Below are 24712 nucleotides of genomic sequence, written 5' to 3' on the forward strand. Positions count from 1 at the left end.
AATATCATGAAAACAGTTCCTCAGTTACACTCCTTTTACAATTGTGTCTTGCCGATGTGCCTGCATGTGGTTAAATGCAGGATGTGAGCCTGTAAGTGGAAGAGATGATGTCACTGGGGAAAAATTCGGTCAGGTTTACTTTTACACTCAAGGAACAACATTGCACTGGTACTGGGAAATCATGCAGTTGGAAAACGTGTGTGTGTGTGTGTGTGTGTGTGTGTGGGTATGTGTGTGGGTATGTGTGTGTGTATGTGTGCGTGAACCTCCCTTTTAAAATCCAGAATGTGTTCTGATTTCTTATACTTTCTGAAGTTTCAATTTAACATGTTTTTTCTTTATGTTTCATATACCTTCACTGCCATCATGATTTACACTGCCAACAATAACTTATGGCTCTTATGTTTTTGAAAGCAAAAAAACAATTTTGAAGAGGGGTCCTTTATAAGCAGATTCACATAACTTAGAGCCTCTGGAGTCTAGGCAAATTTCTAGATCAGGTGCTACCACCTGGTCTCCCCTCATTGCTCCTCTTTGTTCTGGACTGTGGGGGTTCTCAGAAGAATACAGAATAGGCTGGGTACATGTTCCCTCACATCTCAGCAGAAGCATACCCCAACATGGAGAACGTTAGGATTTGGGGAAATAATGACTTGTTCTTGCTCCTATATAAAGGTTGGCAGCTACTGGCCTACAACAAGTAAGAAAGAAGACAAACATAAAAATAGATTATGTTTTACCTTTTTATAATTTAAGAGAAATTCTGAAATAATTCTTACTTTTGCCATTTGCTTCTTAGCACATAAAAAAAAATCATCTCAAACATGAATGCATTTCAAAGAGGCTAACTCCATGTTTTCCACATGGTCATTTTCCACTTGACTAGGACTTAACACTCTTATCCAAATAATTTTAAGTGTGTAAAGCCACAATATAGTTTTTTACAATTTTAATTCCATGTATAGATAGTTGGACAAACTTCATACTATTTTAAATAATTTTCCTAAAGAACCTCAGCCCAACTTCTTAGATACTGGCTTTTTCTGACACCCACAAAAAGAGTTATATAATAAGAGGGAGAGAGGGAATTTCTTCTATGATTCATTGAGGACAATCAAATGAGAATAATTTAGATTTTGACCTTGTGATAATAAAAAAAAGAGTAAAGAATAAAATGATGTATGGATAGTCAGAATGGTCAAATTAATTTATTAAAACTCACTTAAAATTATTGTAATATTCTTATATATAAGCATATTGCAATGTGTATAGCTAGTGTGTATATTATAAAGTAGATCTTTTTATTTTCAATTGATATTCCTTTTGTTTAGGAAGCTGAGACATACTTAAAGTAATTTAAAAAGTGTGGAAACTTTTCAATGTATACTACTATTATATATCTTTTAACTTCTATTTTAAATTCAGCCAAATAAAATACTGCATTTCTCTTATTTAAGACTTCTGTCCACTTGAAATCAATTTTTTCCAATCATTTTTAAGCTTGATCTCACAAGCTATGCATTACTACATATAGTGTATTTCTCCCTAATAGAAAGTAAATTCTCCTTGAGCGTACACTGTGTCTATCTATAAATCACACCTATCTTTCTCACCATTACACACACACATACATATAAATACCCACAGGAAATAATCTCCTCTCTTGTTTCTACAATAACTCATCACACTTATATCAAATTTTAAAATAACATATATAAATAGGACTCAATTACCATGAAATATCTGCAATTGGTAATATTATTATTAAAGGTTAATAAAATAATGAAATTGCTATACTCCATGATTTTTATCTCCTTTGTGAGTTACCCATTGGTTAATAAAATAACACATTTTCTAATAGTGGTCTTTATTGTGCATTGTACTGTAATTGTGATTCTCTCCTGCAATTTTACAGAAACTCCAGTTTTACCTCGGTTGTTAAATAGTGCTTTGGTAAGATGGCTAATTAGGGGCTCTGAGAAGAAACAAAGGTTCTTATATTCCCATTTCACTCACCAACTATTTTACTGGGCAAAAGGGGCAGTTACTGGGGAAAAGATGCAAAAGAAACAAAACAAAACAATGATTTCATCTTTATGGCTCCTTCGATAACTGAAAGACAACCCTTAATTACTATAACAACACCTCATTTCAGGCCAAAAACATCTCTTGAGAGTCTATTGCATGAAAGGTCCTGCGATCATTCTCTTTCTTAATTCTCAATGGTGGGAAAATTCATAAAACCACTAAGTCATCACTTGTCTGATCCCAATTTTATTGGATCCATGGCAAATGATATAAACAGGCCTTGAAAAATAATCCCCAAACTGAATGCAACATTTGGATATTAATGTGCTCATTTTTATCAACATTTTTACCTTTTGATAATGCTCTGAACTCAAATACCACATCATGTGACTATATAATAACATCTACAATTAATTAAATGATCAGCCTCCTCCAGGATTCACTTTATACTAAATAGTTTAAATCTGCATGGTCTATTACTTTGGCCAATCTTTTGTCAGTACTTTTAATGTCCTCAGATACTTGCTCTTCCCCTGTACAACCCTAAAATTCTCCAGTGCTCTGTCTTCTCCATTACTTAAAAAGTCAGCTTTGTTCCTCGTGATTTTTCACATCAAAGACGTTTGATCTAAGCAAAATCAGCAGAGGGAGGAATTTCAAACTTAATGAGAATAAAAATCTTCAAGATTAAAAATCAAAAATGGCTAAAACTCTAAAACCCAGATAACAACATTCTGGATCTAAAAGTAAGAATCTATATTGGGATATTCAGTCATTCATTCATTCAGTTAGTCATTTATTCATCCAAAAACACATATACTATGCATCTATATGCCAAACATTATGTTAAGACTCACAGATGAATAAAACATAAATCATATCCTCAAGAATCTTAGAGTCTAGCCTGGCATAATGGCTCATGCCTATAATCTCACCACTTTGCAAGGCAGAGAGGGGGGATCAGTTGAGGACAGGAGTTCAAGACCAGCCTGGGTAGCATAACGAGAGCCTGTCTCTACAAAAAAAAAAAAAATTTTAATTAACCAGGTGTGGTGGTGTGCACCTGTAGTCCTAGCTACTTGGGAGGCTGAAATGGGAGGATCACTTGAGCCCAGGAGTTCAAAGCTGCAGTGAGCTAAGATCATACCCTTGTACTCCAGCCTGAGTGACAGAGTGAGACACTGTCTCTTAAAAAAACAAAAAAAGACTCAGAGGCTAGAAAGGGGGTAAAGACTAGGAAACAACTGAGTATAACAATATGGTACGGCATGGGAGGATAACGTACATATGGGGAAACTGCAAAGACGGAGGCCAGTTCTACCTAAAGAGTATAGAGATTATACGAGACAACTCTGCACATCCAGAATCCTTGTTCCCTTCTTTTGGTAGTAATATATTAATTTTCCTTATGGAAGTGATCCATCTGTCATTTTATTATTTAGTCTGAGCAGCTGTCAATCAAGATATGCGAGTATGACCTGGTCCGAATGTTGGCTATTCATCGTCTCTAGCTTGCTGAAATTTTAATCCTGATAAGAATGATGTAATAAAGTTAATAGCTAAATGTTAATGAGCACCATATGTATTAGGCACTACTCAGTGCTCGTGTATATTAACTTAGTACTCATAACAACTCAGTAAGGTAGGTACTGTTATTATCTACATTTTATAAATGAGAAAACTAAGGCACAGAGAAGTTAAATAATTTTCCCAAGCTAATAAATAGTAAAGTTATGATTTGAGCCCTGGTGTTCTGGCCACTCAGTCCACACTGCTAACCACATCTGTTCAGCTTCCCTCTCTAAAAATGTTTGAATTTATGAATTTTGACAGTGGTAATCTGAAATGAAACTATGCTACATAACCCTTGGAAATAGTCTAATTCTTAGACCCTCTAAGCCCAGGGTTCACTTTCCTTCAAATTTCTTTTTTTCCAAGATGAACCCCCTGTCTTTCCAATAAATCCTGTTTTTTCTTATGTAAGCCAGAGTTGTTTTTTTTTATTTATTTAGTACCAGAGAGTGAAGTTCAGCCACTAGAACTCAGAAAAACCTGTAGTATTTGGAATTGGTGTTGAGACTGTTATTGGAACACAACTGTGAAATGGATAATAACAGTCCACAGTTATTATACACAAGAGTTGGAAAAGAAATTGTTTTTTGTGGGGTCTTAAGTTTATGTTATTTGGGGGCTCTATTTATGAAAAATAATATAGAAATATGAATACAAAATTAGATATGAAGTTATTTACTATAGCAAAGCATAAGCAATTAATAACTTAAAAATGATAAACACTAGAACCATCGCAAAAGACAGAAAAATAACATAATAGTTTTATTAATTAACTGTCTGATGGCACCCTGATTTTCCCTAAATATTTTAGTTTTATGAATTTTGATCACCTCTTCATAAACAACGGTTTAGAAATATTTGCATAGGAAGCATAGAAATACAATGGAATCTTTCCTCTAGCATGATTAACTGGAACAAATTTTTAAATAATTTTTTTAAAAAATCTCTTTCAGCCTCACCTCACAACTAATTAATGGTGAATATCATAAATTCTGAAATTTACAAAAATTCTATTGTCAAATTTGGAGAAATCTATCAAGATTCTTTCATTTGCGAGTTGGATATGGAAAAATTTTCTACAGAATAGCTGTGATATAAGGAATTTAGATAATAATATGATTTGCATTTGGTATTGGTTCCTGTCTTTTGCTTATATCCTGTCCCTTTGCCATGTCTTGTTTTCAAATGAGAAAGATCTAAAATTCTTATCTTGGTGGGGGGAAAGAGACAAAAAGAGGAAGAGCAGCCTGGGATATAAAGCAAGCACTCCTCCCTATTGGGAATCAGAGAGGGTACACAGTGGATTCCCCTATTCCTGGTATTTTCCTGGACCAGGCTAAAAAAAAAGTATACTAATGAACCTGGACATTCCTGGAACAACGGCTCTGTTCTTAATATCTCAGCTAGCTACAGAATAAAGAATCCATATTCTAAGCGAGAGCTTACAACCTCTACCAGGTGTCAAAATATCACAGCTTGGCTCAGGATGGATTTAGATTCATCTCACAGCAAGACTCAGGAATTTCTGGCCAACTAGTTACATAGCCTCAACATACATTTAAAATATTGAGCGCCACTAAGTGTATTATGGCAGGGTTTTTCTCTATCTATGTGATAGATTTTGAGAGTGTTACTCTGAGGAAATCAGGATGTAATTTTAGGTTTGGTAGAATTAATTTGCTCTGACTATCCTAACAAGGTGTCCTGAATTCACTATGCTAGCATGGGAGCCAAGGACTATCCTATAAAAGTTTGCCAGATTTGCTAATGCTAGATATGACATTTGCCCACACTAAATGACACTAAAGGGCCCAAAATCTCTTGCTATAATATAGACAAAGGATAAAAACTTGAAGAAATGCCACATCTAATTTACAATGTACACCTTACATAAGCATACCTTTGACTGTATTACTCAGTGGAGCCCAAGAGGATCTCTTTTTAAGTAAGAAATGAAGAGTAAGTTAATGAAGAAAGGTCCTAAATTTAATATGACATTTTCTTCCAGTAAAGGACAGGGGCTTATTGAAATAATAATCCTCATTTTTATGTAAAGGAAATTCTCAGAGTGGCAGGGACACATGGCGGCACTTAATTTGCAGAGGCAGAGTAGATATGGTGGCCAGAATCCACAACAGGCCAACCATCTCTCTTAGCATGAACTGAACCATAAGAAATCTTACTATGGTTTATTAATCATGGGACCTTCAGATGTAAGTTGAAAAGTCAACTCCTTAAATTCTTATTTTGAATAACAACAACAAAAAAAAAAAAACCAACAAAACGTGAGAATATTCTGATCACCCAATTTGCAGACTAGAGACAATTTATAGATACAGGGCCCATTAAATGAAGGGAATAATGGCCTCAAGTCTTTACTGTAAAGCTTTCTTGTAATATTCATCAAAGGGACCCGAACTGTTTACTATGCATTCAGTAAAGGGAAATACCTTGTGGAGATAGGGAGACAGATTTTTGACCTATGTCCACTTTACACTATCACTAGTATGCCTTTGAATACAACATAGGTTATTTTTATATTTTTAAATGCATAATTTGCATGGATATTCTCAGCAACTATCAAAATCTTTATTCCCTGACACATGGAATAAGTTCTTATGTGGTAAAAGGACCAAAAAAAAAGTTACCTATATAAAAAGAACTATAAAAAACACAGATTCACACTATTATCAATGAGCTGAATATTGCAAGGAAAGTGATTTCTATCACATCTCGTTTCAATCAGAGCCAATATAAAAGATCAATGGGACTTGGAAAACAGCAATAAAGCTGTAATGAAGTAACACTTTTAATCAGAATTGCTGTTACAGATGTGGTCATTTCACTGAAGTGTATTAGTCAATATCCTGGTACTTGACATTCATCCATTGGTCTGAAAAATGCAATTTTCTTAATTCTGATAAATAGAAAACTCCAGAATCAGTTTGCATACATTTGACAGAAACAACAGAAATCTTCCTGTTCTTCACACCAACTCTAGCTCTTTGACATAACCTACAGGCACCATGGACATTTCAGCATCTCACAAGGCATCAAACTCCTCTCCTATCATATGATACTTTGCTGACTTGATATTGAAGAGAAGGAATATTAGGAAAGCTGCATGGTTTCAAAAAAAATCTGCATTTCCCATGAAAATGCAGGAAGGGGGCTCTGGCATGGAGATTCTGGGTCTAGTAGTAGGAACATTACCTTTTTAGGAAAGGACACCATGCAAATGTTCCTAGCTTGCTATTGTTGTCTGATGGAGACTGAATCTCTATCATGGGATACCAATGACCATGAAACTTGAACTGTTTGTCAAGGATTTAGTTCCATAAGATCTACTCAGCCATATTTTTTATTGTGCCTATAGCTACTTTATCATTTAGTAGAAGCGCCATATATGGGATTAGCTCAGTTAGGCTTGAAGATCCAGACACATGCCATGAGTACATCATTCACTCTCTATCATGCCCACTTTTTCACACTGCTGGGGGTTTTTTCCCCACAGTCTGCATATAGAGCCCATTACTGAGTCTTCTGTGACCAGCTGACTATGAGTAAAAACAAAGTCAAGCCGCCTTACATATTATTCTTATTATTCCATTGGATACACCAACACGTATTGCTAAGGCATGGAAGCCCCATTTAGATATATCTCTGTAAGATGGTATGGAACATAACTCCTCCCAGTGAGAAAACCACTAAGCAAGACATTTTATTATCTCTGATCTAGTGGTGAAAGATTTGGCCAGGTAGGTGGTCAGGACCTCAGAAAAATAGTGACAATGAAATTTAACTTCATACTGTGAAGTAATTTAGTATATTTGAAGCTTGAAGATATTAACATTCGTTTTTTTACAAATTCTGAGTGATTAGACTTGCACCACTAACTTTTCTACTTTTCTCTTTATCCCTTAGTCCCAGGCAACAAAACACCCATCAAAAAATCATTTTTCCCACATCATTATTTTCCCCATCTTATTTAAAACAATATCTCTGTTGTTTTAATTGCATTTTAGAATAATTAATTATTAAGGAATATAAAATAACTTTAGTTGTAGAGTCAGAAATGAATGACTCCAGATTAATTACAACTGAGATTTCTTTTCTTCTCATAAAAAGACTTTTATTACTTCTACCATACTTTCTTGTTCTGTCAGAGATATCACCAGTAAATACAAATCTCTGGATTTCTCTGAATTCAATCTTGATAAGATTTTCTCTAAACAAAAAGTGCTGTTGATTTTTTTGAGGGGAAAAGCTTTAATCTTTACGTCTTATTTCTGGATGGTACACAATAACTTCCTGCAGTATTATTATCTTGCAGCTCAGGGAACTAGGTATTCTTGATGGGCAAATGTATTGTAGGCATTCTATCTGAGTAGGATGTTCTTTCCCCTGAACAAGCACCGGATTCTACATCTAGATGGTTAATGTTCAGTTCCTTCCTTGGAGCATAATGTAGCATTCTACTGGGAGACAGAACTACTTTTTTTTCCCTCTCTCTGTCTTTTTGCTTCATCTGCTTCAAACTTGATCTAACCACCCAGGGCTCTTTGAAGTCAAAGGAAGCTCTGAACCCAGAGGAACTCTGATGTCTGAGGCAGAGACTCTCAAAATAAATGAGACAAATGAAAAGGAATGTTAGCAGAGAAAGAGGTTAAACTCTTTGAATATCATGCCCATGTTGATGCCCTGTGGTTGAGACAGTCTTGTACATAAATAGAAAAGTTGTGATTGGTTGAAAATAAAAACAGAGTAAATATACAATAAGGAGTTTGTACAGTGGCACACTGTTTGGACCAGGAGGTGAAAGTTCATGCATAAACCTAACAATTATCCTATATTGATTAGAGATGCCAACTTTGAGTCAGGAAACTAATAGGCATAAAATCTAACCATAGACTTGTCATTTGTTTCGGCTTCCTCATCCTAATAGAGTATCGGAAAGATTAGTTTCATTTAGAATTTTGCCTTTAAAGGTCCTCGGTTCCAAGAATATTAAGATTTATAGCTATGGTAAATTTATCATATTATGATATTAATATATACAAACTAATTAAATCAAATTATACATTAAACTTATGCATACTGGTCTCAAATGCTTCTATCCAACTACTGCCTAACTCTGTGAAGTCTCTGCATTGTTCCCATGCTAAGTGAGAAAATGTCTCACCATGCAAAGACTAAGATTAACTGCTTAGAGCTCACATACATAGAGAGGCTATTTTTACATTGATCTATTGAAGCCTGGAAAGAATCATAGGACAGAATTTATTTCTATTCAGAGTGCTTTATCAAACTAGAGCAGGATATAAAAGAGTCATGGATTTATACATAAAATATCAAATATGTAAACTGTCTAACATTTATTAAAATTTACTTTCAAATAGTAAGAGTACTTAAGTCATTCTTAATACAGACATACTTCACACATACCAGGCATAACTTATACACTCAAATATGTTTACACAGCTGTAAAATCCCCCAAATTAACTATCCATCAGGAAAAATAAAAATATTTCTATAAAAATGAAGATATGAGATTTAAGCTGGTAAAAAAATAATTACAAAGGGCTTCCTGTGACAGCTTTGGTTGGGATCAAGTTTTGTTGTTGACATTTTAAAAGTAATTCTGCTTCAACATCTCCCTATCCATAAAAGTTTCACTAATTCATAGAGGGTATTCATGAACTCATCTTTCTTCACTACCATTGCCCTAAACTTTGCCAATGCGGAAAATAGTTCTGTACACATACACCCTGGCATGCACACACATACACACCTACAAAAGCAGATAATATTGTAACCTCCAGGTTATTCAGGTTATTTATACCCAATTTAAAAACCTCCTTTTTTTTCCCTATGTGAAATATTCACCATAATCCTAAATACCTGGGTTTTAGTGAATCCATTAATGTTTAAGTTTACATTTAACAATAACAGAATATTATACAATCTTCTATATCATCTTTGTTTAGACACAAAAAAATGGATTTAAAACTATTAGTTTGGCAAAAGTATATTGATGAATAATAATACCTAGGAAGACACTGATCATTTGGATTTTTATTTAAAGAAGTTCTCATAAAAAGTAAAAATGCTAGCCATCTTTACATTTTTTATATAGTAAGGCATATGCTATTATTAATTTAAGTTGCATATTGTTGGCAATTAGTTGTGAAAATATAAATGCTGCCAAGGACCCAGAAGGCAATTCAGTCAAGAGCAATCGTGTCAGCTTCTAACTCAGATCAAATTTGATTTTTTGAGCATGGAAAGTGAAGTCATAGTGGATATTTTTAAACTTATAGTTGTTTTTTAACAAAGTTAAGTTTTCACATTAAAATATATTTATCATAATCAGAATAAGTTTTAGCTTTATATTCAATTAAACAAAATTGCTCAGGGTCAAGGAAGTATTTTGAGTTTAATAAAATCTTGCTGCAGTTCTACTAACTTTGAAGGGAAAACTCTCTTCGTTTCTTTTATGTTTTATATTTTTATTATAAAAATTATATAATATTAAAATAAATGTATAAAAGGTAAATAGCTGTAAAAATCCTGACTCATAAATGTTCTCTATATTATATATTTTCATAGAGATTTGGAGTAAATTTATACATATTTGCAAATAGCAGCTATCATGCTAAATACAAGCATTTGCAAAGTATTTTCTTCTAGTTAATAAAAATTCTCATCAGGGTCTCTTAATTGTCACATAGGCAAAAGAGAATGTTTATCAAGAGCTTTTTGTGCAACGATCTATGGAAAGTATATATACATGATTACTAATCCTATTTTACAGATAAAAAAACTAATGCTCAGACATGTCCACTTAATAAATAACAAAAAATAGAAACAAATTAATTGGAAGTGGTGGTGTGTGCCTAATAGTCCCAGCTACTAGGGAGGCAGGAAGATCGTTTGAGCCCAGGAGTTTGAGGTTACAGTGAGCTATGATGATGCCAGTGCACTCTAGCCAGGGTGACAGAGCAAGACTCTGTCTCATCTATTCATTCATTCATTCATAAATAAATAAATAAATAAATAAATAAATAAATAAATAAATAACAAAACTAGAACCTAAGCAAAATGTGTGCAATGTCAAAGTCTTTGAATTATGAACTAACACTTTGGGGCTGTCTGACACTTACTTGATAGCCTTATAATGACAATTATATTTGGGAATTTTTGCTTCTGTTTTAAAAAGGAAAGTCTTGGCCAGGCATGCTGGCTCACACCTGTAATCCTAGTACTTTGGGAGGCTGAGGCAGGAGGATCACTTGAGCCCAGGAATTTGAGGTTGCAGTGAGCCATGATGATGCCACTGTAGTCTAGCCTGGGCAATAGAGCAAGACCTTCTCTAAAAAAAAAAAAAAAAAAAAAAAAGCAAAGGCTTACATAACAAAGCAAAACCAGAAAATTGTACAATAGCTTTAATAGAGTTTAGTCTTTGTTACTATGAAGGATTCAACTGATCTTAATTGAGGCATTCAGGACCGATGCAATGTGAAGGAAATGCTCTCTCAACAGAATATGGGCACAACACTTTTTTTCCTTCTGTTAATTGCTTTACAGTAAACTGTCTATACAAATTATCCTCCTATTAGGCATTAAGTTTTCTCACCAGGAAGCTGAAGAGGTGGTCAGTTACATTACAATGAAAACCACAGAAGAATAATTGGCATCCTAACTTTAAGCTTGACATGGAACATTTTCATAATCAGTCTCTTCATGTCTGTGCTACCCATAGTGAACCAAAATGAGAGAGCACTAGACTTTGAAAGACAGTATCTGTCACATTCTTGCTTGGTCCTTTAATATCCAGGCAATCTTGCACAAATTACTTAAGAGTCTTCATCCACCAACAGAGAAACAAAAAAGAACCTAGTAGTTACCAAAGTTTGTCGCACATTAAAATCACCTGGAGAGCTTTTTAAAAATTCCATTGACTAGGTTTCATCCAATGTGGATTAAACCAGAATGTTCAGGTATAGGATCTAGGTCTTACTATTTTCTTTTTAATGATGCTCAAGTTAATTCTGATGTGCAGCAAAGTTTCAGAGACACTGAATTAATACCTTCACAGAATTGCTTTTAAGATTAAAAAAGTATGGGTGAGGATTTGTATATTTTTTTGTTTCAGCATATTATGGGGGTACAAATTTTAAGGTTTCAATAAATGCCCTTTCCTCCCCTCCCCCCACAAGTCTGAGTTTCCAGCATGACCAATACTTTACAGAATGATATAAAGTATCCCAAAACTAAGTACAGTGCTGATACACACAAACTTGTCACTTTTAGTCTTTTGTGTCAGAGTTACAGAAATAGTTTAACAGTTGCTTTTTACTTTAAGCTGTCTTCAAAATCATTTTAACCATATTTTTTACTTCTTTTCATTTTCTTTTTTTAGAAGGTAGAAATATATATTTTAATATATGAATTTAACTGAAAATATCCCCAACCATTACATTATAAATACTTCGTATACATACTTAAGTCTTGAAAATGTTGACAACTAGTAACAAATTTTCCAAATGTTTTCCCAAAATAATTGCTTCTTGTAAGTGGTTTTTTAAGGGTGTTAATAGTCATGATTGATTGTCAAATTATGGTGGGTAAAGATGTAATAAAAGAGTTTTTCTGCCCAATTACATATTATCTGGAACTTCAGAAATGTTGAAAATAGGAGTTAAAATTACATTAAAATAATATTTTTAAAGTATCATCTATTTTGTTTTCTTCTAAAAATACCAAACATCATACTTCTATCAGATGTTTATAATAACTAGAAAGCATATTAGAACTAATGAACAGAAAAGAAATCTGAGGAGTCAGCAATAAAATAATTTGTCCAACGTTAATTAATTCAATGCTACTACTTATTTAAAACAAACAAAAATATTACACTCCAGATATATTGTTCTAATATTCTGCCATAATATTTTTGAAAACAAAGACCTATTCAGTAAATCCTTCTTGGCTAGATTTTTTTCATTGCCTGATGACACAATTATTTGTCTGTTAAGTTTTAATTAATACTTCAGATTGAGCCAGTTTATACATGGTACTCTTTTAACACCATCATTTTCCATAAATCATATTATTTAATTAGACTTAACAAAGGATTGTGTAAATTATGAAATTAGAGTGCAAATAGTATGTTACGTAATTAAAAAGCATCTTCTGCACTTTGTTGTTGGTATAGACCTTGATACATCCATTAACAATAAGTTCTCAAATTACACTAAATTCTTAAGTAACTAGTTATACAAATGTAACCTACTACCTAACAGTGATTTGTGCCCTGGGATCTTTTTTACCTTTGCAGGCTTGTTAGCATCCATGCTCTCTTTAAATTTCTCCTGCACAGTTTCTGCAAGTTGACAGAGCAAAGCACCATTATCCAACTTCTCCATAAAAGTTTCTGCTGTTATCTCCTTCCCTGAAACAACAAAATGAAGCACTTTAAAAGCATAATCATTTCTTAACACAAATATCAGATTCACACTAAATAATATATTTGACATAATTTTTATCACTCAAATTTCTATTCCAGCATAGTTACATATCTGGAATAGGAACTTACCAAGAAGAATTGTTTATCTGGAATTATGTGTTCCTTTGGTTACATGAATCTCAACATTTTACATTTTCATAATATAGTTCTGACTGCATAAAGTTTTATTTCATATACAAGATGGCAAAATGATATCCTAGGTGAAAGATTTCATCATCTAGTAATCAAGAGAAATGAAAACCAACCAGTTCACGGAACTCAAAGAACCAGCTTTACCAGTCATGATCCAATTCTCATCCTCAGTGGCCCATTCAAACTTTGACCCAGAAGGCAGGACATAAAGCAGGACAAGTATTTTGACTCTGGTATATGTCTGATTTCAAGAACACTATATCTTTTTTCATTAATTTAAAATAGAGCCATGTATATATGCATAAAATAATCAACCACCATTGGCAACTTTAATACCATACCCAATTGATAAAACCACATCTCTAAATTCTATTGAACTGGTTTTCCTGATTAAAATAATACAGGAAAAAGTAATGCAGATGATAAACTCTCTGTAAAAAAAAAAGTTCCCTTTTTTACCTCTCCCTTTCCCTTGAACTATGGAATTATTAGGTTGAGATCTCTGCTTTTTTTCTCTATCCTCACAATTTCAACTACTGCTCTTATAAACATGATCCACAATTACTCATCCCTGACGTTTAACCGGATCCCAGTTTGATGTTATTTACTTCTTCTTATGTGGCCCCTAAAACATATTCTTTTATTTTGTAATGGCTTTATTGAAACATAATTTATATACATTATAATTCACCCATTTAAAGTATGTAATTCAATAACTTCTAGTATATTCAGAGTTGTGCAATCGCCACCATAATTTTACCACTTTTTAAATCATCTTCAAAAGAAACCCTGTACCTTTTAGCTGTTATACCTGACTCATCTATCCTCTAGCCCTATAAATATAACCACTAACTGCTTTCTTATATGCTCATTCACAACTTATCTTTCCCAATGCTCTCTCCTTTTCCATGTTCCTATTTCGATAAGTTTTAGAATGTCTCATTTTCCTGCCTTAAGTTTCTATGACCTATTAGTCACAAGTCCTGTAGATTCAAGTGTCCTTCTATTTTACATTCCATAACCTTAACAAAAATTTTCATTATCTAATGTCCAAACCTCTAGCAACAAGAGCAACGACTATTCTTTGTGTCCTCGATTTCTTTCTCCAATACATACCACAATCACTGCAAAAATTAATGTTGCTTAACACTATCTTCACTGAGCATTCTTCAGATACCTTTATTTGCACAGTCCCTAATATTTTCCTCTATCTAGACTATGGAATCTATGTCCTATAACTAAATATTCAAAGCCTTTCTTCCCCATATGCCTCCAACCCACCTTTCTAATCTAACATCCTTATACCCTGCACTGTGGTCTCTAGGCTGCCTTCACAAGTACCCTCACAGACCTTCCTGTTTCTACTGCTATGCTTCTATTCCTGGCATGGTCCCTGCCTTCAGTGTCCTACCTTCTTTCTGCTTGGCCAAGTTCTACCTTTCCTTTAATCATAGTTCCAGAAAGAGATTCTCCCAGTGCACCTTGATCTCTTTTCTCTATGGTCACACTCATAATATCATTTACTTTGGCATTTATCAAACATTTTCTTCTATTGCTGATAAAAGGTGTTATATAGAGTTGTCTTCTTCAAAATGCTATAAAACTCTTGATATATATATATATATATATATATATATATATATATATATTGTTTCTCCTACAGAGAAAGCATAATGTTATGCTTATGCATAGAGGTAAGCATAATGTTATTCATATAGTAGGCATCTAGTACATGTGTTCGGTGAGCATGAGAAATTGAAATGAAGAAATAAACTACTGGAAAACTTAGAAAACGTTGGGTATTATTTTTATAAAATGGACTTAAGTTAAAAGGGAAATAATTGAGTAAGCATTTAAAAGTTTTATACTGAGACTCTCAAAGGCTTATCTGTTATCTTAAGAAACATGCATGTAGCTCAATTCAATGAACACCTTAAATATAATCCAACTGGAACAACATATAAACTATTTGCTTCTTGTTAAACTTACAATATCTAATATATTTGGATTTCAAGAAACATCTGTTTAAAATGATTTTTTTCCTATTTTGTGGGGAAACGGTCGACAAAGAGGAAAAACAATTACTTTTTTTAATGTTCTTTTTTCCCTACTGGATAGTTCACATTTTAGCCCTAGTTAGTATGATGACTTCTGCAGGTAGAAAAACATCAGTAGCTCTAAGTATCCACCCCACCAGGTAGCCTATGCAGAACTACTTTTATTTCAAAATTGTATGCAGTTTTGCTCAATTCGGAAATGAAAGTAGCAGTCTCAAGATACAAAAAGCCAGATAACAGAATTTGCATTGTGTAATCACCATATGGTCCTGTATTCTTTATCAATAATAAGAAAGTTATTTTGCAAACAGGTATGAAAAATAAATATTTGAAAAGGGTTTTTAAAATTATAACGTTATTGAAATGTGTTTAAATTTCAAGATAAAGAAAATACACTTTAAGTTGTTGAATGATTCCTTTAGAAATTACTTATACAATTTTCTACATTTGTAAGCGATCTTTAGGTGTTTTATTTCATTGAGTTCCATTGAAGCTTCCATTCATAAATTTAAGTGACAAGATGATTGCAGTAAACTTAGAAGAACTTGTAAATCATAAAAAGAAAAATGGCTTTCATTAAAAAGCCATTAGAAATTTACCAAAATTACTATTATTTTCACTTTTTATGCATTGTATTTGAAGATTTTTAGTTATACCGCTTTTTCATGAATACTTAAAGAAAGAGTTTTACATTGAACATCTGTATCTAATGAAAAATATATTAGGTGTCAGCTTTCAATTCTGTATATTTTATAGCTCAGAAAGGTGAGATTTTTTTTTTTTTGGCTAAGACAGACTGTTACATAGTTTATAGTTGAAATGTACTGCCTCAAATGAAGAAAAAAAACGCAAGACTGAGAAGTTTTAAAAAAAACTCTTCATATGTAATGTATTTTCCATCCAACAATTAAGAATTATCAAATATACATTTTAAATATACTGTATGTTTATAAAAAATCCATTATAATCTTCATATGGGCTGATATATTATCTCACTCCTTATTGCATTAATATTACCAACAGTATTTAAAATTTTATATATATATACACTTATATATATAAAATACCGTATGAAACTAGTTGAATTTAACCATGACAAATCCATAAGAATAGGCCACAAAGAACTAATTATAATTTCTCAAGTAAAATTCATACAAAGTTAAATATTTGTTAACAGAATTGCATCTTTTTAATACAAATGGTATAGCTGGTTTGACATGTCAGATTATACAAACCAGAGGCAGTGGGATTTTCTCATCAGAGAGTTATTTCTTCCCCAATCCCATCCTTTCAGTGTTACTGTTGTGTTTAGGAAAGAAAGAACAATGAATGGTTATAATTAAATCATCTTGGAGATTGTAAAGATGATTGGATTGACGATTAACCTAGATTATCCTAGTCTAGAAATAATATTTTTACTTCCTCAGCTCATAATTGTGAGCTTTGATCTTCACACCACCAAATCAGTCATGATTGACAATTTGCCAGTAGAGAAAGATCAAGGAGTTTGATTAAATATTGTGGTTAGTCACTTCCCCTTAAAATATTAGGGTTCAATGATTGGAAAAAAACATCTGCCTGAAATCTTTTATCAGGCAACTAAAATCAACACACATGCTTATACATATAAGTGTATTTCCCCCAGAAATATATTTGCCATAATTTTTATAAAGATTTAAGTATCAATCTATAAAGTGTTTTACACTAGAGCCACCTAGAAAAATGATCCTTTTTATCTTCTATGTTGCTTAAAAAGAATGTTTTCCTTTCAATAAATGAACAGAACTGAATTCCCAAAGATTCCTAATAATCATATTTAATATTTGAGTTCTTATTATATGCCAGGCATAATTCTAAGCACTTTATATGTATTCATATATTTAATCTTCTCATAAGACTGTGAAAGGGGTGTTACTATTATATCCATTTTACAGATAATGAAACTGAGATGTGTAGATTAAATAATTTTCCCAAGGTCACACAGTTAGCACATAGAGGAATCTGGCTCTCTAACCCTGGCAGTCTAGGTTCAGAGTGTACGCTCTTAGCCACTATGATTGACTACTTAAATATTTGCTGAATTCACAAATGATTATTTTCTATAGCAATAGTAGTTTCCCTAAGAATTTCAGTTGTATTTTTCTCTGTAGAAAAAAACACAGAAAGCTTTTCAGGAAAAGAAAAGATTAGTTGAAGACAGTGATATTGGAAAATGAGTATCAGTCCACCTTGTAGATTGGACAATGGCTGACAATATAATTCAGGCATGTTATGAAATTTGTCTTGACTTACTGAAGAAAGCTGATATATTTTTAATCTGTAAATAAGATCCAGATACTACTAAACTCGACTTCCATCTTCACTGCACCTCTCAATCTCAATAGATTTCTCTAACTGGAGAACTCAAAGTAACTTATTTGCTATCTTAACCCAAATTATTCAGATTTGAGACTAAAATGTGAAGCTTGTGAAATAGAAAATGATTTACTGTATGCAGAAACCAGTGTTTACCCTGCATTTATGTCAAAAAAAGACAAGGCTGGTTCCATTGGTAAAGTCAGGTAAAAAATTAGGCACTAATTGCTCTGAAAGGTGTCAACTTGTGAACATGAACTTGATTCTTTAAAATCTGAACTAGCACAAGATACCACTTTTCCTAAGGAATTTTTATTGACCATACCAAGAATATAAGAACCTTGCAGGATAAGTATCTGGTGAAAGATTTTTAAGAAAAAAGAAAAGCTAGCTGTTCCAAACTCATTAGACTGCAGTTATACTTGACAGCAATAACCCTAATATGTGCTTAACATTTTAATGGTGAAAATATGTCATATTTCAGAAATAAATGAAAACAATGGAAACATTATATCTTAGTTGCATTAAGCAGAACACAACTGAACTTTTTATGCATGGAGAAATATCATAGAAAGGGAAAGTCACCATGACATCAACTGTCATAATGCATTTTCTAAATATAAGTAAAATCAACTCAGCACAACTTAATTTCTAATATATCTTATGATTTACTCAGAATTCCAACATTATCCGAACACATGTGCCTACCTCCTAAAGATCTACAGTCTTTAAAAATAATGTCAATTTCTTTGATGCTTAATAGCTATAATCCTTTCTCAAAAATTATACTCCCATGATACATGGTGTTATTAGACAAATACTAATTCAAAATAAAGGTAAACCTTCATTCTCAAATTATTAAAAAATATAAGTGAAATAAACGATGTGAAAATATTTATGGCAGTATGCTCATTTCAAAGCTGAGCCAACAACAATCTTCAAAAGTCCATTAACAATCATAAAATTAGTAGAATGTTCCTAATCTATTTGAATGATGAGTGGTTTCTGCAATCTGGGTTTGTTAACAACATTCAGCTAACTCATGATGAAAATTAAAATTTTACTCAATATTTACTTATTATAAGCATTTTATGTTCCAATATGCCCTAAAGGCACAGTTAACCAACAAATGAGCAACAGTTGCTTCATGAACAAAGGCAACAAAACAGATGACCTAAAACAAAGATAAAATGTGTATATTTAACACATTGACTGCTACACTAGAAAAAAATTTTTCCTTGTGGCCACAGTGTTTTATATAAAAATAGAATAAAAACTTTGAAAACAAATAAAACATTAATGAAAAACAAAATTTATTGACTTCTATTCATTTAATCCACATCTTTAGAATTAATTTGTCAATATTAATTGTAACAATAAGAACAACAACAAGTAAGATTTTCACAAACCAGCTGCAGGATTTTGCCCAGGTTTTGCTTCACGAGGCCCTGGGCTGAAAACTAGCATGAGTTAAATACAACTCACATGGCAGTTGATGTGTTCATGCCTAACAAATGACAATGGCCAAATAAAGTTTTTATAATGAAGAATGATAGGTTCTTCTTGACTTTTGCACTATCCTTTTTTGAATGTTTATCATAAAACTGTTCCATGGTACTAGCTATTATTCAAAAACATACTAGGACTACAAAGTATTTTCTGTAAGGTCGGTAGATACACTCCAGGATATGTAAGTAGTCAACAAATATCATATGATAATTTTCTTATGAATCACATCAGTCTGCTACCATCTAAACAAAACCCAGCTACCATAAACATTTATTCACCTTAAATAGTTAATTTATCTCAAAGTAACTGGCATTTTATATTCTAATATATAAATTGTAGCTAGCCTAAAAGTTTGTTATTACTGCTTTAATTCTATGCCTAGGAATTTAAAGTGGCATTTATTGTTGTTACCAATTAAATGTATATTACTTGTAAACTACACTATCATACCTACATACATGGCATAAATGTAAATATTGGTTTAAGAGTCAATAAAATAATTTTCATCAAATCATTTTTATTCAACAAAAATTTGGATATGAATTGAGTGTTCTTTAAGAAACATTTTTCAATTCACATTTTATATGTAGGATCAGAAATATATGAACTATTAATACTCCTTTTGAAAAACATAATAGGAAAAAAGTTACATTTTAGATAAGTAAACAGGAAATGGTAAATCTTTCCATAGTATGGTCTCATATCATAATAGCAAAACCTAATTAACAGCTTTAATTTAGTACATAAATTTGTACCTCACCTAATAATTCAGGTACTTTATATGGAGACAGGATCAAGTTTGAAACTACTTTCAAGACATCTCTAACTTTCAAGTAGATCAAAAGCATGACTTAGAAGAAAGCTGCATAATAAAAATCTGTAAATATTTTTGAGATGAAAAAATGGCCAGTAATATTATAATTTTAAAATTTACTTTAATGCCTCAATTTCCAAAGTATGTAAACACTAAATATATCTATGTGTGAGAAAAATATCTTCTAACATAGCCATACATTTATTCCTTCCCTTCTTATTATCACCACTCCAGTACATAAATTATTTTTCTACCACCAAATGCTGTACTGCTTTAAATGATCTCAGGTTATTAGTCTATTTTCAAGTTGCCAGGAGAGTATTCACTTGAAGTCTATTATCTATCTACTTTGAATGAACTCAAGTCAATTCAAAGGTTATACTTTTCTGTATCTTGAGAGTCTTTTAGGATTCCTTTTCTAAGAAAATTTCACAAGTTATCAGTTGCAGTTGTGTTACAACTACTAATATCAAAAAAAAATCTTAACCTTCAAAAGAAAGGTCATTCATTTAGGTAAATCTTCCTCTTCTTGTTTATACATGTTGATGACCTCAACTGCCCTGAAATCGGTCTCAAGAGATGGATTTCTTGGAAACTTAGACTTTTGGAGCTGGAAAGGACATTAGAGATCATCTACTCCAACCCCTTCATTTTATGGTTGAGGACACTGAGCCCAGAAAAGATAGCTGAGTGACTCTGGGCAAGTTTCCTACCAAGTGGCAGAGCCAGAACTAGGAGCCAGGTCTCCTGACGCCTAGTTAGGAGCCAGGTCTCCTGACTTTTAATCCAAGGATCTTTCCATTACACACACTGACTCTCTATTCTTTGAGGCTGTACAGACTGATCAAGCTCCTTTGTAAATGATCATTCTCACTAAATAAAATGCCTTTGATGACAAATCTTGGGACTTTGGAACATACCAGTAAAATCAGGCTACTCTAATCAAACTCATCCCATGCCTAGAACATCTCAATACTTTCTCATTGATCATACTGTGAATTAGAAACTCTTTAGTATGGTCTTCAAAACAGTGTAAGATCTACCCCAACATGTCTCATTAAATTCTCTCCCTCTTTCTATGCTACCACTAGCCTTTTTTCAGTTCTTCCAATGTACCAAATTCCTTCCTACTTCAGTACATGCCCTTCTCTCCCCCAGAGTTTCTTATCCCATACTTTGTTTGGCTAGTTGCCAGTCATTCTTTTTAGTTCTTAGTTTCAATATAAGTTCTCTTAAAGAGGATGTCCCCAAGCCCTCTGATTACTTGCCCTACCCTTAACTCTTTTATATGCACTCTAATCGCAGTCTATCTTTTAGTGTTTATAAGAAGTCAAACAAATGGATTACATACACAATGACTTATTTAATGTGCTTCTTTGCTAATCTACTCCAAGCTTTGTAAAAATAAGTACTATGACTATTCTTAATCATCAGTTTTTAACAGATTGTGTCTGGAACACAATAATCATAATAGTTATTATTTACTGCTTGATTACTACATGTCAGATCTTGTTCTAAAAATGATGATCTCATTCAAATCTCCAACAATCCTATAAGTTTGGTTTTTTATTGTACTTATTTTACAGATTATACAACTGAGGCAATAAGTACAATAAGACACTTGCCCAATGTCACATAGTAAGTGATAAAAAAGTTATTTCAATTGGAGCATTCATATTACAACGCCCATTTTTTAACCAATACCTTATGCAGCTGCACACCCAAATACTAGCTGAATAAATGAACGAACTTATGGACAAATCAAATTAATAGTTTCACTGAAATATATAAATGGAATAATAACCTATATAGTATTTACTATATGCCAGACATTATTCTAAGTACTATACATATTTTAATCATTTACTCCCATAGTGACCCTACTAAGTAGATACTACTATTATTACCAATGTATAGACGAATAAAATGAGGCCACAGACATTAAGTAACTTGCCCAAGATCACATTGCTAACAAGTGGAAGAGCTGGGGTTCAGACACAGGCTGTTTCCAGAGTCTATGTTCTTTACTTCTATTCTATACTGCCATAGTTGTGATTGCCCATATCTAAAAACAGACAGTTCAAAGTTAATGAGTTACTAATATAACAATTGTTAGCGAACTCCAAAAAGACAAAAAATAAGAAATCCATCTGATTAGGCTAAAAAATAACTCTCTTTATCTAATGGAGATAAAAGATCTTCCTTTGCATGGATGAATTACCAAAAGGTGGTAGAATCCTCCTTCTAGTGGTTACAATACTATGATAGCATGAAGGGTCTTGCTGAGGAGTATCTTATTTCTGACCTCAGTACCCCTTGGCTGAGCACCCTTGTGAAGGGCACAACTTGCACACTCATATTTGGTAGCCTTGGTTAGACTACAACCAGCTACCAAGATTGTGCACAGAGTGAAGAAGAAAGAAACATAGGATAAAGACACTCTAGAATAAAGACTAAAAGATAAATAAATACAAAAGCCATGTAAAACTTCAGAGTCATGGTTAGCAAGGAAAGCTCTGCTAAAATGTGCTAAAACCTTGCCAAACCTTGCTAAAATTTCTGATGAACAAGGTACATCTCACTAATCTTTTCAGTTTTATCTCCGACAAAGTGAGGATAACAAGCTTACCTTGACAGATTCTTTAAATAATCAAATAGCATTGGTGAAATCTCTTCTGCAAATCATAAAGCACCATACAAATTCTATGCTTGCTCAATATTCAAATCTTACATTTTATAAACTCTATTAGGGTCCTTTCCTCAGGTCTTAAGTCAATTTTATCCTCCATTAAAAAAAAAAAACTATTAGTGGAAACAGTGTCATTATGTATATCTCTTAAATGTATGATTTTATTTTGCACATGGTTGAAATTTTATCCTGTGAATATGTCAGCATGATAGAAATAAAAAAGGAGGCATTTTTAGCATGAGGTAGCATTTTTCTCAACAACAATACTGTAGACTGGAGCTTAAAAACAAAAGCAAATTGGAAAGAAAAATTTTAGTTCAAGGTTGGATGATTATAGTCAGTTCATTTGGACAAAAGATAGATGTTTTTTGTTCCTGAGTATGAGTATTCAGCAGTTTTAGAAGGTGTGCTATAAAAGTAGGGCAAAGAAATCCAGTTTTAGAAGGCAGATTTCACAGGGACTGTGGCCTGTGTACAATGTCAAAAAGATAGGTCAAATTGGACAGTTGCATGAAAGGGGAGCCAAAAATAAATCAGACCAGCATATAGATGAAATAAACAATTTGACCACATATTTCCACATTTCAACACATGATATTGGAATTACTAAGCACAGTTAATGTGAGGGACATTGGGAAATTCATTTAAATTTTCCACATGCTTCAGGTTTCCCAGATGTAATATCCAAATAATGAAAGTCTTTCTTTCCAAGGTGCTATCACATGCTTAGGTGAAGGAAAAATAAAACAAAATCTGTTATCTTTTCTTACAAAACGAGATCTTATAACCTTACCTAATAGATTGGTTAACCACAAGGCCAGATCTTCTTTCATTGGTAGCAAATTAGCTTCATGTCTGCTGGCCAGCCATTGGCTATACTGATGCATATCAGAGAGGCCAGGTCCACTGCGTACCTTTGAGCTCAGAGCAGTGCACATTATTTATCCACTTGTAATACCTATTTTGGAAAGAAAAGAACAATTGTTTTTTATACAGACCTCTCTTGTTAAAATTTTGCCCTTATGGCATAGTAATGAACCAGAGCCGTGGGTTTTTGGATGACAGGTCAGTTTATTAATGATCAAACCCCATGAAACACTATTTGCTTTATCTGTACTGGCCCTCTCACTTTTGGCCAACCACTTGGTAGGAAACAGCAGCAAGCAAAGGTCAAATAGAAAATCAAACAATAAGTTCTAAGCTTGTGTCTAACTGGAAAGAACCAGCTTCTAAAGCAAGAAATTTCACTTATATTAACACAATAAAAAGTTACAGAATTTGTTAACTCCCAAGTTGTTGACTTCCATTGTTTGAGTTAATTTTTGAAACCATAGATTTCCACAGGATTTTAGGACTGAGCACTAGCAGTGACAGTATTGCACAACTTATTATAAACACATGGTCATTACTCTTAAGACTATTGCCCAAAAGATTAAGCACATGGTTCTTTGGAGAGCACCAAGAACCCCTGGACTCACAGTTTAGAAAATAGGGCGGGGGATAGGGGAGGAGTTGCATTCAAAGAATCACTACCTACATTTCTCTCTTATAGTCAAAGAAAACAAAAACCAGAGAGGATGAGTGACTTCACCTACATCATATAGTTAGATCATGGCAGAACTAGGCTTAAATTGGGTCTTCACACTGCAATATTACTACTTTCTCAATAATGGCACATTTTTACAAAGTATAATAATCAAGAATCCATATTGATAACCCAAGAGTTGTACCATAATTCTAACAAATACTATCAGAGGTTTTTATTTGTCCTCTACTGCCCCCTCTTTCTTGCTTTTTATCTTTCCACTTTAATCTTTTTTACATACTTGGTTTTATTTGCAATCATCTTTAGAGTAGAAGTGTTTAAATATTGTATATCTATATGTAATAATTCAATATTTATGGTATTTCATTATTTCAATATTTATGGTATTTTAAAGTTAGCAATATAAGTAATTCTATAAGTAGCAATATAAGTAATATTAATATAATATAGCAATATAAGTAATATTAATATAATATATTCT

General features: G+C 32.8%; 1 protein-coding gene across 6 annotated transcripts in view; it reads right to left on the reverse strand.

Annotated features, from left to right (window-relative positions):
• Nucleotides 1-24712, reverse strand: part of GAS2 (growth arrest specific 2) — a 121881-nt gene that overhangs the window by 90287 nt on the left and 6882 nt on the right. For 4 of the 6 annotated variants that reach the window (XM_012735531.2, XM_076002088.1, XM_012735532.2 and 1 more), the window contains exons 2-3: nucleotides 23479-23643; nucleotides 12933-13054 (exon numbers count right to left, since the gene is read on the reverse strand). In XM_012735531.2, coding sequence (XP_012590985.1) covers nucleotides 12933-13054; nucleotides 23479-23623 — 267 coding nt within the window. In that variant the 5' untranslated portion in view covers nucleotides 23624-23643. Of the gene's footprint in view, nucleotides 1-12932; nucleotides 13055-23478; nucleotides 23766-24712 lie in introns of those variants that run through there. The other 2 variants (XM_076002087.1, XM_076002090.1) reach the window with 2 other exon arrangements.

Source organism: Microcebus murinus, chromosome 4, assembly GCF_040939455.1.
Source record: "Microcebus murinus isolate Inina chromosome 4, M.murinus_Inina_mat1.0, whole genome shotgun sequence".
Classification (NCBI taxonomy): Eukaryota; Metazoa; Chordata; class Mammalia; order Primates; family Cheirogaleidae; genus Microcebus; species Microcebus murinus.